Raw genomic sequence first — 20216 nt, 5'->3', positions numbered from 1 at the left:
TTCTCCCTATTGTACATATTTTGTGGTTGTATTCTTTTTGTTTTCTCTTCTTTTTTTATTTTTCTCCTTTATATTAGTTAATGTTTTATTTTTATTTTTTGTGTACGTATTTTGTGGTTAAACTCTCTCTTTTTATTTATTTCCTCTCTCCTCAATTCCTCTTCGGTTTAAGTATTTGACATGGGAGGTTTTGTACTTGTTGGACCGGCTAACTGGCCAACGGGCGGCTAGGCTAACTAGCTGTCCAAGCACCACACGGCCCTACCATTGTTTAGACTGAATGGCGGGCGGCTAAGCTAACTAGCTGCCCAGAAATTAGACGGGCCCATGGCTATTATGATGGCGTCCGCTATCCTCCTTCAGTAATGCCGGTCATACCAGCTACGGTTATTGCCCTCTTTCCTCCTTTTTGTATGTAACCCGTGGTTATATTTCCCCTCTTTATTTTCCCTCTTTTTAATTTTTCTCTGTTAAACTGTTTAGACGTGGGATGTCTTGCACTGTGGGCCCCGCCTGGGCGCTCGCGGGACGCGACCGGTCCGCGGGCCCTCGCCACGCTTTGGCTTGGGGTGGGCCAGGGAACCGGCTGCCCGCGGTGCGCAGCACGGTGGACGGCGAAATACAAACCCGGTGCAAATCGTTAATATATCAGCAGTTAATGAATTAAATTAGACGGACCCTTGGCCACTAAGATGGTGTCCGCTGTTTTCTTTTAGTAAGGCGGTTATACTGGCTACTGTCAAGGTTTTTTTTTTTTTTGTGGTTGTACTATTTTACTTTTAAGTAATATTTACAAAATGGCCTATTTGCTATCTCCTTTCTTTTTTCTCTTTCTCTCTCCCCCTCTCTCTCTCTTTTACAAATGCTCGTGTATGTCTAACGGAATAAGGATATCTGCTCAGTGTTTAAGCACTATTGGTTTAAAAGGGTTACAGGTGATTTGTTTTTGTTTTGTTTTTCTCTACTCTCTCTCTTTTTCTCTTTTGACTTATTCTTTATAGGGTTTGATAAAAACTAAGGTTTCTTTTTTGTTTCTAAAATTAATATTATTGTACCTAATGTTGATATTTGACCGATATCTCTATTTTTGCATTTCATTTAGTTAATATTCATTGGATACTTTGACTAATATTTATTCTATGCACTTAATTTTAGTGGTTTGTTTGTCGGGTTTAAATATAATTATTATGATCTACACAAATAAATAGCTGAATTGATCAATGGGTATAATAGAATTTGGCTCATGGCTTTTCTGTATTGGTTTTTTGAGTGTAACCCAAAAAGGCGGCGCTCTGACGGCGCCGCCTCGCGCTGGGCTCGGTCTCCACCCAGCTACGGCCTAACCGACTCTTTTAAGGGCCGCGGGCTGTGGCTGGGGGGGACCGAGGCTTGGTGTGGGTTGGCGCAGCTAGCTCCCTGAGTCCTTTGCTCCACCTGGCGGGGCCCCTAGAGGCCCTAGCCGACATCTACACCTTTTATTTACATCTTATTATGCATCGGGGGCCACATGGGATCTGCCGGTCCGCAGGTGCGTGCCGCATCTCGACATGTCTTGGTGCGGCTCGGGCCTGTGGACATGGCTGCTCTCTGGGGCACCCCGAATGAAGTTGACTCAGGAGCTTGAAGGATTAATCAATTTAGACTAACCTTGACCACTATAAAGTAGTGGGGTCCACTCAACACTTTATTTTATTTTTTTCGGCTCGCTTTTAGCTTTTGGATAGACCAGGGGCAAAACATTCATGTTCACAATGCCACCATTGTGTGGCAATCATAGAGTAGGTAAGGAGACCTCATTAGGGAAGAGGTCATGGTTAAGGGGGTTCAATTACTACTGGTTTAATTTTATTTTTAACGTTTATTTTTTATTTTTGTTTTTTGTAAGGGTTTTTTTTTATTTATGTCCTCTCCCTCTCTCTCAGGCAGGTTTTATTTCATCTCTCTTGGCTCTCACTTGCAGCAGGTTGGCTCCAAAGAGTCAGACAACTCTCGGCCTAATTAACTGGACTCATAGTATTCCATCCTAAATAATGGTAAATACAACCATGCATTATAAATGTCTGACCCTCAACGTTAATGGCATTAACCACCATATCAAAAGGAAACGTATTTTTAAATATCTCAACCAGCACCAAATTGATATTGCTCTACTACAGGAGACCCATCTAATAGATGAGGAACATCCCAAATTGAAACAAGGGGGATATAACCAAGTGTACTACTCTTCCTTCTCCTCCCGGGCAAGAGGCGTGGCTATACTAATTAGTAAAAAAATTCCATTCAAGTTATGTTCAACTTTTAAGGACACAGGAGGTCGCTACGTGGTCATTCAGGGTCTAATAGGCTCCCAACCTATTACCTTGGTAAACATATATGCACCTAATATAGATGACCCTCAATTCTTTACTAATCTCTTTTTTAACCTATCAAGCCCCCCAGAAGAGACCTACATAGGAGGTGATATGAACCTAGCCCTATCCCCATCTTGGGACAGGTCCTCAAACAAACAGACAAACCCAACTCAGGCGGCAAAGGTATTAAAAAAAGAAATGCAAAATTTTGGTCTATGTGATATCTGGCGTATCCAGAATCCTCTGAAGCGAGAGTACTCCTTTTTCAGCCCTGTTCACAATAGTTTCTCGCGAATAGATCTGTTCTTAGTTCCTCTTTCCAAAGTACACACAATTCCTCCATGCGAACCCACACGGAAAGGAAATATATGAACATACATTTTTAAAATATATGTCACATATATGTTCAGCATATATGTGACATATTCGAAATTGGCCGCCTACATATATGTATATTACATATATGTACATATATGCACATATATGTCTATATATGTTTAGAACATATATGTAGGTGGCCAATTTCGAATATGTCACATATATGTATATTACATATATGTACATATATGCACATATATGTCTATATATGTTTAGAACATATATGTAGGCGGCCAATTTCGAATATGTCACATATATGTATTCAATATATATGTTAAATATGCACATATATGTATTTAATATATATGTTAAATATATGTCATATATGTTTATTTACACATTTGTTCAGGAATACATGCATATACCTACCTACATAAATAAATAAAAAACAAATCTGAAAGTCATTAACATTCATTTATTCAGGAAAAACAAAACAAATTATATATATATTGTTCACGCCTCTACCACATCCTTCCTATCATAGGCATGTTTTTAATATTTGTTTCAGTATAAAACAAACAAAATAGCTGATCAACAACCTCACAATTAACATTGGAGCACAGCTTTCTTTCCCATCATGGGCATGTTTTCAATATTTTTGTTTCAATATAAAACAAACAAAATAGCTGATCTACAAGCTCACAAAACATTGGCGCACAGCTTTCTTTCCCATCATGGGCATGTTTTCAATATTTGAGTTTCAATATAAAACAGACAAAATAGCTAATCTACAAGCTCACAAAACATTGGAGCACAGCTTTCTTCACTTAGTCTGCCTTTGGCGATAACGGAGCTCTGTCAGCTTGGAATTGATGGCTGTACCCAGCTGGCCTTTGGTTGCATGTGGCCACTTCTTCTGTGTTGCCTCTACAGAGAAGAGAAAGGGAGATAATGAGCTAGAAGACAGGACCAAATGCTCAGTCTAATATAGACTCCAAGCATTCCACTCCATGGCAAGAGGAACAATTTGATTAGTGATTTTAGTCATGATCTTTTCTTAATATTAGAATTATATAGAACTTTCTGAAAATTCAGTGCATTTATTGAGTCTGTCCAAGTTTACAATTATTAGTGACAACTTGTCAAATGATCTCATGGTATGTTTGACATCACATGAACTGCACTTGTACGAACAACAGATTATCAGCACAGGTTGTTTACCAGTAAGAGCAATAAGATATGCTTCGCAATCAAGCAAATAAATTAAAGGCATGAATGAAAATGAATGAAAGGCATGGTCTGGTCATTGCGTGAGTATGGGTGAAGGAGGGATGAAGATGCCGGTGTTCTAACAGTGTTCTAACACAGAGGACCACCACAGTGGAAGCAGACTAAGCCAGATCTATTAGAATCCTGTGATCAGGAAGTGAGCAATTGGAAAGTTGGTGTATGATCACCCTACAGTAGGTGCCAAGCCGTGCAAGATACCAATGGTGTCGATGCTTACCTGATGCCGTCTCCACTGATAGCTAATAAATAGTGAAACAGGGATGTTAAAGTAGCCAACTTAAGGCATCAGCTATTACTATTACCCATTTTCCTTTCTCAATTCTTTTGTTTTTACTCACCAATTATGGCTGTCTTTTTCTCAGCGTCCAGGGCTTCCAGCTGATCCCCTTCACCTCGCTTTGGCTTGCCACCTTAAGAAATATTTCATGATTATTATTTTAGAGGAGAAGAATGTCAAACAACAACAAAAAAAGTATCAAACGAAAGTACACAGTATCCCAAAATTAAATAAAAAATAAAGACATCATCAGACTAATGCAAGTAAAGACATCATGTAGCAGCAGATATTCTTTTCACCTGAAAATCGTCTTCGCACTTCTTCTTGTCGTGTCCAGTCTTTGCACTGGTGCTCACTGCCAGCCAGGTGTTTCTTTCAGCAACTGTGATAGTAGAAATATTTTAAAACATTATTTGTGTGTTAGTAATTTAAAAAGTAATGTTAACTCATCAGATTGCTCATAATTTGCGCCACCGTGCCCCCTTCTCATAATTCATTCAGTTCTTCTGATGAACTTGGCGTTTTCACAATGCACAATGCAGAACTGAATAATGAACTCATGTTATACAAATCAGTGGTTCTCAAACATGTTCATGTCAAGTACCCCCTAATTAGTATGTACTTGGCTATGCAGACTCAAGATTTGACAAAAGTGCTTCAAAAATATTCCACACATATTGTTTACAGTGTTCTTTAGTTTTTTAATAGCTGGTAGATCTGCTATTTTCAAATAGGCACTTTGTATAGGGTTTAAGTGGTTAAACTGATTTTGATTCTTTACCAGGGGACCACCTAGAAACCCCCCAATGACCCCTGGGGGTCCCTGGTGCTCACTTTGAGAACCATTACCTGCTTTTGTTAGCTACTGTCTCTGTAGGTTCAAAATTCACAGATATAATAATAACAATAATAATAATAATAATAATAATAATAATAATAATAATAATGAATTACAGTTAAAACAAACGCCAACATTAGCTCACTGAGGTGGACTGATTTATACCTGAAATAAACACTCATTATGCACCACATGGAAATTAATTAGCCCTGAAACATGAGAAATGAATATGCTAATGCCATATCTAAGACTGTGTTACACAACCCAAAAACCTTATCTCAAGCTCACAATGCGTCGCTGTGAGCTTGTAGATCAGTGATTTTTGGGAGTGCAACACAGTCTTACGACAAAACATAATTTAAGCTGAACCGGAGCGAATCACTGTATCATGACAGTCATGACGAAACTTCAACCTGGTGTTTGCACTTTATCCATTTACGGCCCTACATCTACATACACGTTCTGATTTCAGATATATAGTGCTCAACTCCTGGCCACGGATGTTACAATTCACTTCGGGTGGGTGTAAGTACTCGTATTATTCCGGATGGTTCAATAAAAAGCATTTTAATCCGATCGGTGGCCATTGTGTCATAGAGTTATAATGTATCAGAGTGCAGTACACCTCCCAACCAATAGGGTCGCGTAGTTGAAAGCATGAGGAAATACGGAAAAAATGGCCACCGATCGAATTAAAATGCTTTTTATTGAACAATACAGACAATACAGGTATTTCCGAGTGCCCTAGTAGACTTGTAACATCCGTGGCCATGGAGTAAGCACTTTATATTTAAAATCTGAACGTGTATGTGGATGTACAGGTTGTAAATAGAGAAAGTACAAAAACCAGGTTGCAGTTCAGCCATGACGCTCATGACGGAGCGTCGTGTGATCCATGGCTAATACGCTAATATAATTGCACTTTTACGATACTAACAAGTTGGATAACATAATTCCATAAACTAATTAAAGAACTTACCTGCTATCTAGTAGAGTAGAAGCACGGAAGCACCCGATTTGTTTGTAAATAAATGTTCGCCGACAGACGTTAGATCCACCTGACGAATTCAAAACGAATAGGCTCCGCCCAGAGCTGCGTGACGTATTTCTGTGAGCGTGGTTCTCAACCTGTGGGTCGGGAACCACAGGGGGGTCCCCATATGATTTTGGGGAGTTTCCCAGATGACAGTGAAGTAAAATTTAAGTAAACTTTTTAATACCTAAAAAATAAATAAAAGAAAGCAAAGAAAAAGACTATTACTGCATCAAAAGTAATCAACAAACTATACAAAAAAAATGGTCAAACATTGGCCAAATTGCCAAAAATATAAGAAAGAGGCAAACATAACCCATCAAGCCGTTGTTGTGAGCTTGTAGATCGGCTATTTTCACAATATTGATCTGTGGAGTCAAACTAAATGCATCAACTCCTACATTCCAAATACATATTAGGGTTGGGGGTCCCCAGTTCAAATATGATTATTTTGGGGGATCTCGGCATGAAAAGGTTGAGAACCACTGCTGTAAGTAACAGGATAGATGGGCACGGCATGGGATATCTGCACACCTCAATGTAAATTGGCTATTTTGTCCAAAATGTAAAAAAAAAAAAAGGAAAATATTTTTAAGTAAAATAAAGTATACATGATTAGAACATTCTTAAACATTCGACAATTAGGGTCTAATATTTCCATAATTGCTACAAAATTGCTACAAAACCTGTATAGCAGTTGGGGCATAAACAAGAAGTTGAAGGATACAACTACTAATGATAATAATAACTGATAATGATGAGTATGTTCACATCATGTAAAACATTTTAAATTGTTGTGCCTCTAGAAGGCAATGGAAAACAGAAAGGTCTTTAGTTGTGTTTTAAAATAAATAAGAGTGGCAGCAGACCTAATTAAACAATATTGTCTTTATGTTATAATTCCACAATCCACAAACCACAATCTACATTGAATGGAAATACATACAATAATGAATACATTTTCTTATATAACTTTGGACTGATATGCACATATTACCTTGCAAATAAAAAAGGGAGATATGAGCTATATATATATATAGGCATTATGTATGACATATATGCAAAAAGTCAAATACATATTAGCTATATATGTAGGCATATATGTAGGCATTTATGACATATATGCAAATATATGAACCTGATTGTGGCATATATGTGAACATATATGAGCTACTATGAGACATATATTCCCTATATATCAACATATATGCACATATATGAACCTGATTGTGGCATATATGTGAACATATATGAGCTATATATGAGACATATATTCCCTATATATCAACATATATGCACATATATGAACCTGAATATGACATATATGCAGCATATATTCTGCATATACCTGCCATATATTGGCATATATGTTCATATATTTCCTTTCCGTGTGGGAATATTTGGCCAAAACAATATCTGACCACTCAGGGTTAATGGTGAAGATCCCAGCCATAGAGTCTACTGGCTCCCCTAAAAGGTGGCGACTCAGCTCCTACTTGCTCCAAGATGCCGAATTTATCACATTTATTAATAACCACTTAGATATTTTTTTGGAAACAAATACCAATACGGCCACTCCAGAAGCCATTTGGCAAGCGCTAAAAGCCTATACCAGAGGCCAAATAATATCCTATACCTCAAACAAACGCAAAAAGTATAGGTCTAAAATAGAAAACTTAGAAAGAGAAATTAAACAATTGGAAACTGAATATCTAATATCTCAAAACAGTGAAACTCAGCTAAAACTTAGAAGAAAACAATTAGAATATAATACAATAACCACTCAGAAAACAGAAAACGCTATAAGGAGGATAAATCATAGATTCTATGAACAGGGTGATAAGACTGGAAAACTCCTAGCATGGCAGATCCGCAGAGAGGAAGCGAGTAGAGAGATACACATATTGAAATCAGGTCCTAATATTATTACTAACCCAAAAGAAATAAATAATACTTTTAAAAACTACTATGAAGAACTCTACACATCACAGGGTAAATTTCCAGAAAAAATAAAACTCTTTTTTGACAAATATGACCTAAATAAGTTAAACGAAATTTCTAAGGAGAGTTTAGAAGGAGGTATAACAGCAAACGAAATAATAACGGCCATCTTTAAAATGACTCCAGGGAAGTCCCCTGGTTTAGATGGCTTCCCTGTTGAGTTTTTTAAGGCATTTTTACCTAAACTAATTAACCCCCTGCTTTCAATGTACACTCACGCTTTGGAGATAGGTAAATTACCAGAATCATTAGAATTGGCACTAATAACAGTACTACCTAAATCAGGAAAAGACCTTAAACTATGTAGTTCATACAGACCGATCTCAATTTTATCCACAGATTATAAAATACTCTCTAAAATATTAGCAACAAGATTAGAAAAGCATGTCCCTGATTTAATTCACCTGGACCAAACAGGGTTTATTCCAAATCGTTCTTCATATGATAACGTAAGAAGGCTTTTCAACATTCTACATGCTTCTGAAGCATATGACTCCCCGACTATTTGCGTGTCACTGGACGCGGAAAAAGCTTTTGACCGTGTGGAGTGGCCTTTCCTCTTTGAAGTTATGAAAAGGATGAATTTTGGCCCTATTTACTGTAAATTGGTGAATTTATTATATAGGCATCCAATGGCCCAAATCCAAACAAATAACGACATCTCTCCTCAGATACTCTTATCGCGCTCGACCAGACAGGGGTGTGGACTTTCCCCCCTACTGTTCGCGCTAGTTATAGAACCACTAGCGGTGGCAATTAGATCTCACCCTTTAATTAAAGGATTGCAAATAGGAGGGGCCAACCATAAAATTTCCTTATATGCGGACGATGTCTTACTTTATCTTACAGATCCTGTGACTTCAGTTCCTGCACTATTAGAAACACTGTCTGAATATGGAGCAGTTTCAGGATATAAGGTCAATCTCACAAAGAGTGTGGTGATGCCACTGAACACAGAGGGGAAGAACATCCCAACTAATATTATTCCTTTTCAATGGAACTCTGAGTTAACTTACCTGGGTCTCCAGATACCTAATAATAGTACCAAAGTGTTCTCTTTAAACTATTCTCCACTGTTAAGAAAAATAGAGGATGAGTTAAATAGGTGGATGGACCTTCCACTATCTTTAATAGGTCGAATCAACTGCATTAAGATGAGCGTACTTCCCAGATTGCTTTACTTATTCCAAATGTTACCCATAGGTGTACCAAAGATTTACTTCAAACACCTGAACTCGTGTATCTCTAGATTTATTTGGAAGAAAAAACCACCTAGAATAAAATTGAGAGTACTTCAGGGCCAACCCTGTGAGGGGGGTTTAAAGCTCCCGAACTTTCAATCATATTATTGGGCAGCCCAATCACGAGCAGTTTGGTCCTGGCAGTCAGACCTGCAAGAGTCTCCCTCCTGGATACAAATGGAACAACATGACCTAGACTCCATATCTCTTGCCTCGGTCCCATACGTATTTTCTTTCAAACAGCTACAGTCACTAACGGGGAACCCCTATATAAAACATACTTATAAACTATGGCTTGAAGTGCGTAAAAAGACTGGCAACATCCAACCAATCTACGACCACACCCCCTTTCATGCCAACCCCCTGTTGCCAAGTGCTTTAAGAGATGGAATCACTCAAATATGGTTCAGGAAGGGTATTAAAACTTTTGGCGACATGTACAAGGAGGGTGTTCTGGCATCCTTTGAGGACCTTAAAACTAAATATGACCTTGATAATAGACACTTTTTTAAATTCATACAAGTTAGACACTATATTTCAATAGAACAAGGGGGAAACCTTCAAACCATTCAAACTTTACCTCTAGACAATCTATTGTGCAACAAGAATACCATTAAAGGGTTAGTATCACATATATACACTGGGGTTAATCTCCTTTTAGAAAAGGAGGAGCTAATGGTAAAGAATAAATGGGAAACGGACCTAGATTATTATTTCGATCGAAGGGATTGGGCTGAACTATGTGAGAAAGTTCAGCACGTCTCTTTCAGTAATAAGCATATTTTAACGCAATTTAACCTTCTTCATAGAGTCTACTTCACCCCGGAGAGAATGCATAGAATAGATCAGGCCAGATCTCAACATTGCCCAAGGTGTAAAGTTGAAGTGGGCTCTTTGGTCCACATGTTCTGGTCCTGTACTCATTTGTCAAGATATTGGAAGGGAGTTCTGGGGACTCTGTCCAGGATAGTACAAACAAACGTTCCACATGAACCCAGGCTTATTCTTTTAGGTGACACCTCGCTGCTGCCAGGCTGCACAAACAATAACATAAGACTTATAAAAATAGCCTTAGCAACAGCCAATAAATGTATAGCTCTCAGGTGGAAGGACGAATTCCCACCAGCGACCTCCTTGTGGCTTAGAGAACTAACTTCATGCATCCCGAGTGAAAGAATTATGTATAATCTTAGGCAAAAACCAGAGGACTTTGAGGGAATCTGGCGTAAACTAATTGACTTCACTGAGGCAAATGATGTGGAAGACTGAGTCTAATGTGGAGGATGTTTACAGCCCGGCTGTACTTAGGCCCTGAAGCTGAAATTTAAGAAGAGAGAGAGGGGGGGGGGACTTTTTATTTTTATTTTTTATTATTATTATTTTTTATTTACTTTTTACGTTTTATTTTCTATTTTATACTTTTCCTGTACTCTGACCATTTTTATTATCATTTAAATATCACTACTCATCTATTACCTTTCAAACATTATTTTCTGATGTGTGTTCAATTTTCACTTTATTTTTACTCCTGTCGGTGGGATAAATATGTGTAGGTGTACATGGATATATGTATGGGTGTACATGTACGTGGGTGTATATATATATATATATGTCTGCTTTTTTTTTTTTTTTTTTTTTGTTCGCTTTCCTTTGCTTCTATCGTTTGTCTTGTATTTTGTTAAGTGTTGTACTGACATTAACCAGTAGTAGGGGTGGGGGGTGGTGGGGGGGAGGGTGAAAATGTAAAAAAATGACACGTTAAAAGGATGTTTTCTCCCCAGGGGAGTACACCAAAAGAACGATGTGAAGAAATGATATGATATGATGAGCTGATGTTGATCCCCTGTCTAACATGTTGAATATTCCAAATAAACACAATGGTTAAAAAAAAAAAACGTTGGTTTCCAAATAAATCCTGCATCGTGGCTACGAGTGTGCTGCCTTTTTCTTTACTTTCATATTTACTTACGAAGGTCAGCAGCACCTCACCAATACTGGTGTGCGGGGACCTTTTGTTTGTAAGCAAACATTTGCAAAATATTTTGTTCCAGATCTACAAGCTCATAACGCGGCACTCGTTGCCGCACTATGAGCTTGTAGATCTGCTACTTTTGAATAGCCAAAGAAATCAAAATGACATACGGTATGCGCTTGTAGACTGGCTCCAAATAAGCCTGACTGCTCATAAGACGCAATTTCTCAAATATTGTCCTTTTTACTCCACCACAATTATTTGAAAACTTTAGTCATTGGTTACTTTGTTTGTAGATTTAGATTACCGTTTAAAAACATAAGCCTTGTTTTATACTTTGGTTATTTTAAAATAGCAGATCTACAAGCTCACAGCATATTGTGATGGGGCCTACATTGTGAGCTTTTAGATCTGTTGTGAAATATTTTGGAATGACATCGTGAGATGGGTCATTCTGCATGAGCGCTTTTACTTTTACAACTGTAAGTACATTTTGATCCATTACTTTTGTACTTTTACTCAACTAAAAATGTAAATACAGCAAGTGTAGGCCTACTTGAGTATTTCTACATTGTTGTATTGCTACTTTTAATTAACACATCTGAGTACTTGCTGCACCACTGCTTATGCAGAACCAATGTTAGTCACTCTTTTTAACTAAACAAAAACAAAAACAAAACACAGCAGACATTATCCATTGACAACAATGCTTTTAATTAGAACAAACATGCAAAGTTAGTTGACACACATTATTTTAGAGTAATTTAAACCAAGGCACTGCTCCTGGGGATTGTACCGAACAACACCCAGCGTGACACATGAAGCCGTAGTGACACAAACTTGTCACTAGGTGGCAACGTAGTTTTGTGAAAGGCACAAGTAGTAGCTGGTGAGTCGGTGCATTGCTATTCAAAATCTGGTTAACAGCAGGTAAGACACATGCAGCATGTTTGTTGAGGCATCAATATAAAAAAGAGAGAGAGGGAAGGACATGGAAAATAGCTGACCTACAAGAATACAACGCGTCACATTCATGACATGTTGTAACATTGCAGCTTGGCTATTTTCGGCACACAGCGTCGTCGTGTATAAATTAAGCAAAATAAAGAAAGAAAGGAATGAGTTAGTTCTTGCAGTTGAACGGTGCATGGTCATCTTGTCCAATGCAGGCTGTTGTATACCTGTGATCGGGGGCTGGCACGGCACCTGTCCGCCGGGACAGGGGGCGGGGCTGCGTTGGCCAGGCTTGTGAGTGAACGTCGGCTTCACGGCCAGCAGGTCGTCACAGTGAGGGTACGCCTGGCCAATAGCGCCTCTGCAACCGCCCACTTTGGCCACGCCCACTTGGGGTCTGAAGACCTTGCTGGTGTAGCCCTCCGGGTGGTAGGAGATGAACTCGTCTCCGCAGTCTTCGTCCTCTTCGCCGATGACCACCAGTTCGGCCTGGATGTCCTCCTCCTCCTCCTCCTCGTCCTCGGCGGTCTGGTAGCCCATGAAGATCATGGTGACGGGTTCCGACTCCAGGTCGCCCGGCAGGCTGTTGACAAAGTTGAGCGACGCCTCGCTCTCCGGGTAGAGCGGCGACCGTCTGTCGAAATCGAACGTCTCGATCAGAGGGGCGGGGCTGTGACCATCGTCTCCGGATGTTGTCCAGCTCTCTGTGATCCTGTACAAAGCCAAAGACAATGGCAGAGGTTACTTTTACAACATTCTAATTATATTTGTTTAGCTTTTTACCCCCTTTTCTCCCCTATTTAGTCATCATGCTAATTGATTCCTCCCCTTGCATCTGCGTGTTGACACTGCTGTTGTTTCCTACTGACACACCTACCAGTTAGGAGCCCCCACCGGGAGGACGTAGAGCCTTCGCCCTACTCCTCCCACCCAACACTCCCTGCTGACAGGTGCTGCCCCCCCCAGCCCGTAGGATTATGCGCAATGACAATTGGCACCCTCCCCGCCTGGCTTCCCTCCCCCAAACACGGGCCAATTGTGTTCGTGTAGATGCTCGACAAAGCCAAACCCACGAGAAAATAATAATCCCGATACCAGAATTCTCTCTCTCTCTCCTATTCTGTGAGTCTACAGTATGATTCTGTGAGTCTGTCATTCACTCTCTCCTCTCCTCTCTCTCTCTCTCTCTTTCCCCCTCTCTCTCTGGAAAGGACTTGCTTGCATATTCATTTTTGCGGGACGGGTTGGGCTCCCGCACGGGGCAGGCGGGGCGGGTAATTATAAAACCTGACCCTGTGCATCACTAATACCTGTACACAAGACTTAACACCAAAGATCACCTTGAGCCTTGAACCTTGTAGACGGGGTGCATGGGTGCCGGCATTCCTTCAGAACTGGCGGTGACGGAGACGAGAGACACAGGGGCGAGACTGGTCGCGTAGCTGTTGTGTCCATTGGTCAGGACTGGAAGGGTCCTGGCACAGGGGAGGGGGGGTGACTGAGGCTGTGACAGTGGGCGCTTGTCGTTGTAAGGGTCATAGTGTATGGTTGTATGGTTGTGGGTCTGGCTTGGAATGTGTGACAGGATTTGTTTGGTTTCTTCTCCTCTTGTTAGGGTTTTGTCTGTCAGCGTGGAGGCTTTCTGGAAAGGGGCGGGGCTGGGGCTCTTAAAGTCTTCAGGTAAGGCTGTAACGATCATGACATTTTAGTTAACGATTCATTGTCCTACAAATAACTCTGATTAATGATTTAAGTGGTTCCATTTATACACTCTCAGAGTTAAATTAACACTGCGGATTTTACAGTGTAGATTGGGGTCCCAGAGGGCAACATTTTTAAATAAAAAGTATCAAATGGGGGCATATCCTTTCAAATGAGGGTCCGCGGGCAAATTTTGTTTTATCAATTTGAGTGTCCCTGACATGAAAAGGTTTGAGAACCACTAGTCTACAGTACCTCCAGGATCTGGTCTGAGCTCTGGTTGGTCGGGGGGGCTTTGAGCAATATTTCCCATCAAGTTGCTCGTCTGATCCGGGGTGGTCGTCTGTTGTGGCGACTTGGCGCCAGGGGTTCTTGGCGTCGAAGGCCTGCAGTTTCATAAAAAAACAAAACAAAAAAAACATGATGAATTGGTAAACAATTTTTTTTAATGTGGGGATCAATTCTCCAAATGAAATTACAGTGTCGCGGGGCAGACCGTGCACTATATACACACACACACACACACACACACACACACACACACACACACACACACACACACACACACACACACACACACACGACTTCACCACTTTTCAACATATCTTCATATAATAGGTCCTCACTAATGCTCATGATAAAATGGTAAAAAAAAATCTAATTAGTCTGTCTCAGAGGAAGGCTGTGGACAGTTTAGAAACCCGTCTACCATCATCGATGGGGAATCCAAGCTAATAGAAACTGCAGGCTTTGTATTCATGGAAAGTTGCAATGCAATAATAGATCCCATTGTTCTCGTCTTAATAAAAATCTGAATTAAAAAATTGTAATCTTTTTGGAGAAAAAAAATCCTGCCTAACGATGATGTCACTGGTAGACGGGTTTCTGGACTGTCCACAGCCCTCCTATGAGACACAGACCAAGTAGAAAAAAATGGTATCATTTTATCATGAGCATTAGTGAGGACCTATTATATGAAGATAGGTTGCGAAGTGGTGAAGTCGTCCTTTAAGTCAAACAATCAGAGTATTTCTTCCACCACTGCCTACCTGCTGGTTCCAGTGTTCAGTGAGGACTGAGAGAACACAGGGTGGTGGTATTGCACCTCACTGGGCACTTTGGTATCGGTGGCCTGGCGTAACAACTCCTCCACCTCCACGGGGGTCATCTCCGCCAGCGCTCCGTCGCCGCACGGCGAGCCGCCGCCGCCTTGCCGCAGCGCGTACACCGACTTCCTGCCGTCCTCGTACACCTTCACGCCGCGCTCGCTCGCCGCTTCCGGGGTGACGGTCGCCGTGGCGACCACCTGGCTCTCGCCGGTGCGCATGTCGCGCTCCACGCTTATCTCCATGGCGAACATGGCTGCCCCCCCAGACATTGGGAAAGAAGATTTTAGTTCTCTCCAAGGATGGGAACTGTATTTCATTTCTTGCCATAAACAATTGAATTCCTTTACGTAATATTTTTGCTGTCGGGAAGAAACCTTAGATTTATTTCTTTTTTGTAAATAAAATAATGCTACTTTGTCAAACTACAGTGTCACACAAAAATTGCAAAAACAGCCAATCTACAAGTTTGTAGATTTAGACTTATTTTTGCTATTTGCAATTTCTTTACATTGTGAAAAGAGTGAAAGGGGTCAAGTCTGTCTGGGTTTTTTGAACCAATCAAAAGTATTAACAATTTCTGAAATTATTTTGAAAAAAATTATGTTAAATTATTTTCCCCAGAAAAGAAAGAAAGAAAAAAAACTACCCTTCTTGGGTTCTTCTTCATTAGTGTGTAGTATTGGACTGGTGCTCTTCTTCGGTGGTGCTGGTTGGAATGTCAGTGGAGTCTGTGAGACTGGTGAGGGTTGGACGGGACCTGAGACGTAAGCGTGGTTTAGTCACACACAGTCAGTGGTGGAAGAGGTAGCCTACTTAAGTAAAAGTAGCAATACCACAATGTAGAAATACAAGGAAAAGTCCTGTATTCAGAATTTTACTTGAGTAAAAGCATAAAAGTATAGTTTTAAAAATGTGTCTTCTCCCCCCTTTTTTAAAAGGCTCGAAAAACTCCACATTGCCATATGTTGTGAGCGTGTCTACCGGTATTTTCAAATAGATGAATTATAAAATGGGGCTTAATGCATGTTTTATAATAATCCAAACAAAGTAACTTGTAACTAAAGCTCTGAGATGTAGTGGAGTTGAAGTGTAAAGTAAAACAAAACAAAACACTCAGATAAAGTAAAACTACTAAAATACTTGAATAAATGTACTTAGTTACTTTTCACCACTGCTATACATACACACTTAGTTAGCTTAGTTATTAGTCATTATTAGGGGTGATTTGTAGTTAGATGGTTGTCGCTGGCATACACAGGAAATAGCCGATTTACAAGCTCATAGCTTGTAGATCGTCTATGTTCTGTGTGTGATTATAAATCAGGCATTAGCATTACCGTCAGTGTCAGTATGTATTAAGGTCAATTCATGCTTAGCGCGACAAGTGTTTGACTGCACACTGCAGCACAAAAGTGACATCAAAACGACAGCGAACCTTCACTCATTACTCATAATGTCGTGAGGCACGTAGTTGGTCGACACTTGTTGCATAAATCGTAAATTGACCTTTATACGATAGTATTAAGACATGCCAAAGAAATCGAGCCATGTACAAGATGGTTTGGGAAGTGTAATTGTTGTGGTTAAAACAAAATGTTATTATTATTATATTGTGTTTTTGTGTTAAAGCTCTATATTGTGATAGTAGTCATTATTATACAGTGTATGTTCAGTAACAGGGGTCTCTCTAGTGGGATAGAAATGTTATCCAGTCAGCTAGGAGAAAGAACCCATTCATCAGCTTCAAGTTTATAATGATCCAGTTCCAATTTTGTGTGCTGAATTAATTATTCATTCATTTGCTTGTTTTATTTAATCACTTCCAATGTCCATTCTTATCCTGTATTCCGTATTCATTAAAGAGCTGCCAGGAGAGACAGGGACTGGGAGACCCCTGTAACTGAACAAACCCTCTATAGCAATGATTACTATCACAATACAGAGATAAATGTAATTAGCACTTATTCTAACAAAAACAGAATCAAATGATACTTGCACCTCCTTTAACAACCATACTGTACGTTAAAAACATGTTAAAAATATGTTTTCTACAATATATTTAGTGCATAATTCGTTGCTTTCGGGCAAAAACCTCATATGTCCATATTTCAGCTTTTTATGTTTTTTTCATAAATGAATGTCGTAAAAGTAGTGAAAATAGCCGATCTACAAGCTCTCGACGCGATGCAACACGCTGTGTGAGCTTTTAGATCGGCTATTTCAATATTCAACCACTAGTTAAACCCCAGCGTTGAAAATAGCAGATCGACAAGATCACAATGCGACGCGTTGTGAGCTTGTCGATCGGCTATTTTCAGCGAAGGCTTTACCCACTATAACCGAAAACTGAAATGACACTAGTATTGAGCCCTGAGGGACTCCGTTTACCCAGGGTTTAAGTGGTTCATTAAAAATAATCATAATAATAAAATGAATGGTTTTGGACATACAAGGTTTCCACCTGACAGCATTGATATGTATTACATACTGTAGGACTGTTATACATAATCATGTTAATGACACACATGCTAGTACTTACCCGCCCGTAGTTCGGCCAACAACGCCTGTGTGTGAATAAAGTTGTTCAAGTTCAAACGAGCCATGATATCACGAAGACGTCTCTATAACGATACTCAGTGGTAGAAGAAGTACTGCAATTTATTAATTTAAGTAGACGTAGAAACACCACAAAATGAACAAATAAGTTGTTGCAAGTAAAAGCCCTGTATTCAACATTTTACTTGAGTCAAAGTTCAAAGGTATTGAAATCAAAATAAAGTTAATCATTACTCATTATTCAGAATGGGTTAGGGTTAGGGAACACATTCATGTGTTCATCACTTTAATGTTAGAGTAATAGCTTAACCTAAAATAACATACCATAAAGTATTAGTTGATTATTATTTGTATTCATGATATAAATATGCAAGGTGACTAGTTACGGAAGCTATCAAATAATTGTAGTGGGGGTAAAAAGTTAAATATCTTCCTATGCAATAAAGTGGAGTAGAAGTGCAAAGTACAGTAAACATACCTCTGTTACCTCTATGTTAGTACAGTACTTGAGTAAATGTGACACTTTTCTTTCTTTCTTTTGTAGTCTTCCACTTCCAGTTATTTCTTTATTTTCTTTACATTTCTTTTGTACTTAAGTTAAAGTAAAATACCACTGTAGAAACCCTCTATTCACACCAAATATCTTCGCCAAAAATCGCAGATCTACAAGCTCACAATGTGTTGCAGCGTGGCACGGTGTGAGCTTGTTGATTTTCTATTTTTGGCTAATGTCCCCCCCCCCTGAATATGGATACTGGGGTTCAAGTGTTTAAAAGCACCAGAGGACAGTGAACATGTAGCTCTTTTGCTGGTACCCTTCTGTCACAAATCACTATCGCTCTACGGCGCACAAAATATCATTTCTGGAAGCCATTAGTATTGACTGACACCTTGCACACACACTGCGGATGGTAATTAGCTTATAGCTAAATCCGGCATGTTTACATGAGATCATGTTCAATTGATTGAATTCCATACATGTATTGAATGTTCATTAACGTGCACGACACGTGCCGTAAATAAACAAATAAAGTCAAGTCATAATTAAAGTAAAGCACAAAACACAACCACCCACCGACCACGCATAAACAACAGCACACACACACACACACACACACACACACACACACACACACACACACACACACACACACACACACACACACACACACACACACACACACACACACACACACACACACACACACACACACACACACAGGAAGGTCTCCAGCAAATGCACCTGGTTAGACAAACAAAGCCATTTCCAACACAGTCGGAGTTTAGAAAACACGACAGGCGACATGTCGTTAGCACAGGAAAATTAATTATCAGCCATGTCCTCAGCAACAATCTAATAAAAATAACCACAGTCTATTTCAGCAACCTCGCAGGTGTCTGATTACACTCCTCCTTTCACCACAATTTGACATTTTCATGTCAAAACAACGACAAGCCTGTCAACAAATGTCAGTCCCCAAGCGAACTGAATCAGAATCAACTTTATTTACACGGTTAGGCTACAGTTCAGGGCTGGACAAAGCAGTCAACGACAGTAGGCCAGCTGAGTCACAAAGTACCGCCTACCTTGATGATGTCATCTGGCGTTCGCTCCACCTCCTTGAGCCGTCGCAGGATGTCCTTCTCATTGTCCGAGATGTCCAACTCCTGGGTTTCCAAGGCAACAATCTCCTTGTCTATCCTGTGGACAACATTCAACAGGGGTCTTCAACGTACCAAGGACCCCTTAGCTGAGAGAGAGATGAAGCAGGGACCCCCACACTACTTTCTATTGCATATTCAACTTTTTAGATAGCTTCATAGACTTTTTTTGACAGCACTATCGTCAGTTGTGTAAATGTATGTTGGCTTTTTTTTGTCATTTGTTCGTTGATCTTTTCTATTAATGTATGTAGGTGAAAGTAAATGGTGTAATATCCTCACAATACCTCGGAGGAGGACGACTGTGGCCTTGGTTAGGGGAAATATTGTTTTCACTCCAATACATTTCTAGGTAGGGGAAAGTACTGAATGAATCACTTAAGCCCTATTTCATATACAGGGAAAATAGCAGATCTGTGGCCTTGGTTACAGGGAATAACATTTCCAGGGACTTACTCATACAAATGTTGCACACAAGCGTTCAATTTCCTTCCTACGTCAGGTCCTGTACATGAATTGGGATGCCAGAAAAGAAGGGAAAAGGAAAAAAAAAATAGCTGGCCAGGGCTTTGGACCCAACGTGTTTCATTCAGCTGAGAGTTACAGGTTATTTTCATTTAACTTCACCTGTGGATGTTGTTCTATAACTGGGCACTGTGTTTAATAACATGACATGACTCAGTCAGTCATGACTCAGGGAAACAGGGAACCTTGTGCCACTGCTACAATGGTGCAGACTATACATGAGTGGTGTCTTGTTAATGACTCAGGGAAATAAGGAATCTTAGTCCACCATAGGCCTCAGAGGTGTGGAGATGGAGATGTGTAGTGGAGAGCGACATCTAGTGGCTGAATGTTGTCTTGCATTGGTTCCTAACCAGGTAACCTCCTGTGAGCCTCCCCTTCTTACACA

At 39.9% G+C, this 20216-nt stretch overlaps 1 protein-coding gene and 1 long non-coding RNA gene across 2 annotated transcripts in view; both read right to left on the bottom strand.

The window, feature by feature from the left end:
• LOC311039145 (palmdelphin-like) overlaps positions 1-20216 on the bottom strand; it is a 48122-nt gene that overhangs the window by 4690 nt on the left and 23216 nt on the right. Inside the window, exons 5-11 of the mRNA XM_084048794.1 lie at positions 19229-19343; positions 17625-17649; positions 15732-15842; positions 15026-15338; positions 14232-14362; positions 13616-13961; positions 12503-12987 (exon numbers count right to left, since the gene is read on the bottom strand). Of these exons, the coding sequence (XP_083904920.1) occupies positions 12503-12987; positions 13616-13961; positions 14232-14362; positions 15026-15338; positions 15732-15842; positions 17625-17649; positions 19229-19343 (1526 nt within the window). The remainder of the gene's footprint in view (positions 1-12502; positions 12988-13615; positions 13962-14231; positions 14363-15025; positions 15339-15731; positions 15843-17624; positions 17650-19228; positions 19344-20216) is intronic.
• LOC311039226 lies at positions 3197-6140 on the bottom strand. The gene is made up of 4 exons (XR_014600148.1): positions 6054-6140; positions 4536-4618; positions 4298-4369; positions 3197-3596 (listed from the first exon to the last, which is right to left on the bottom strand). It is a non-coding gene; the product is annotated as an uncharacterized lncRNA (long non-coding RNA).

The sequence above is a fragment of the Gymnoscopelus microlampas genome, assembly GCF_963454915.1.
Source record: "Gymnoscopelus microlampas genome assembly, chromosome: 22".
NCBI lineage: Eukaryota > Metazoa > Chordata > Actinopteri > Myctophiformes > Myctophidae > Gymnoscopelus > Gymnoscopelus microlampas.
Note: the sequence above shows the minus strand (reverse complement) of the source record. Positions and strands in the feature narration are given on the sequence as shown.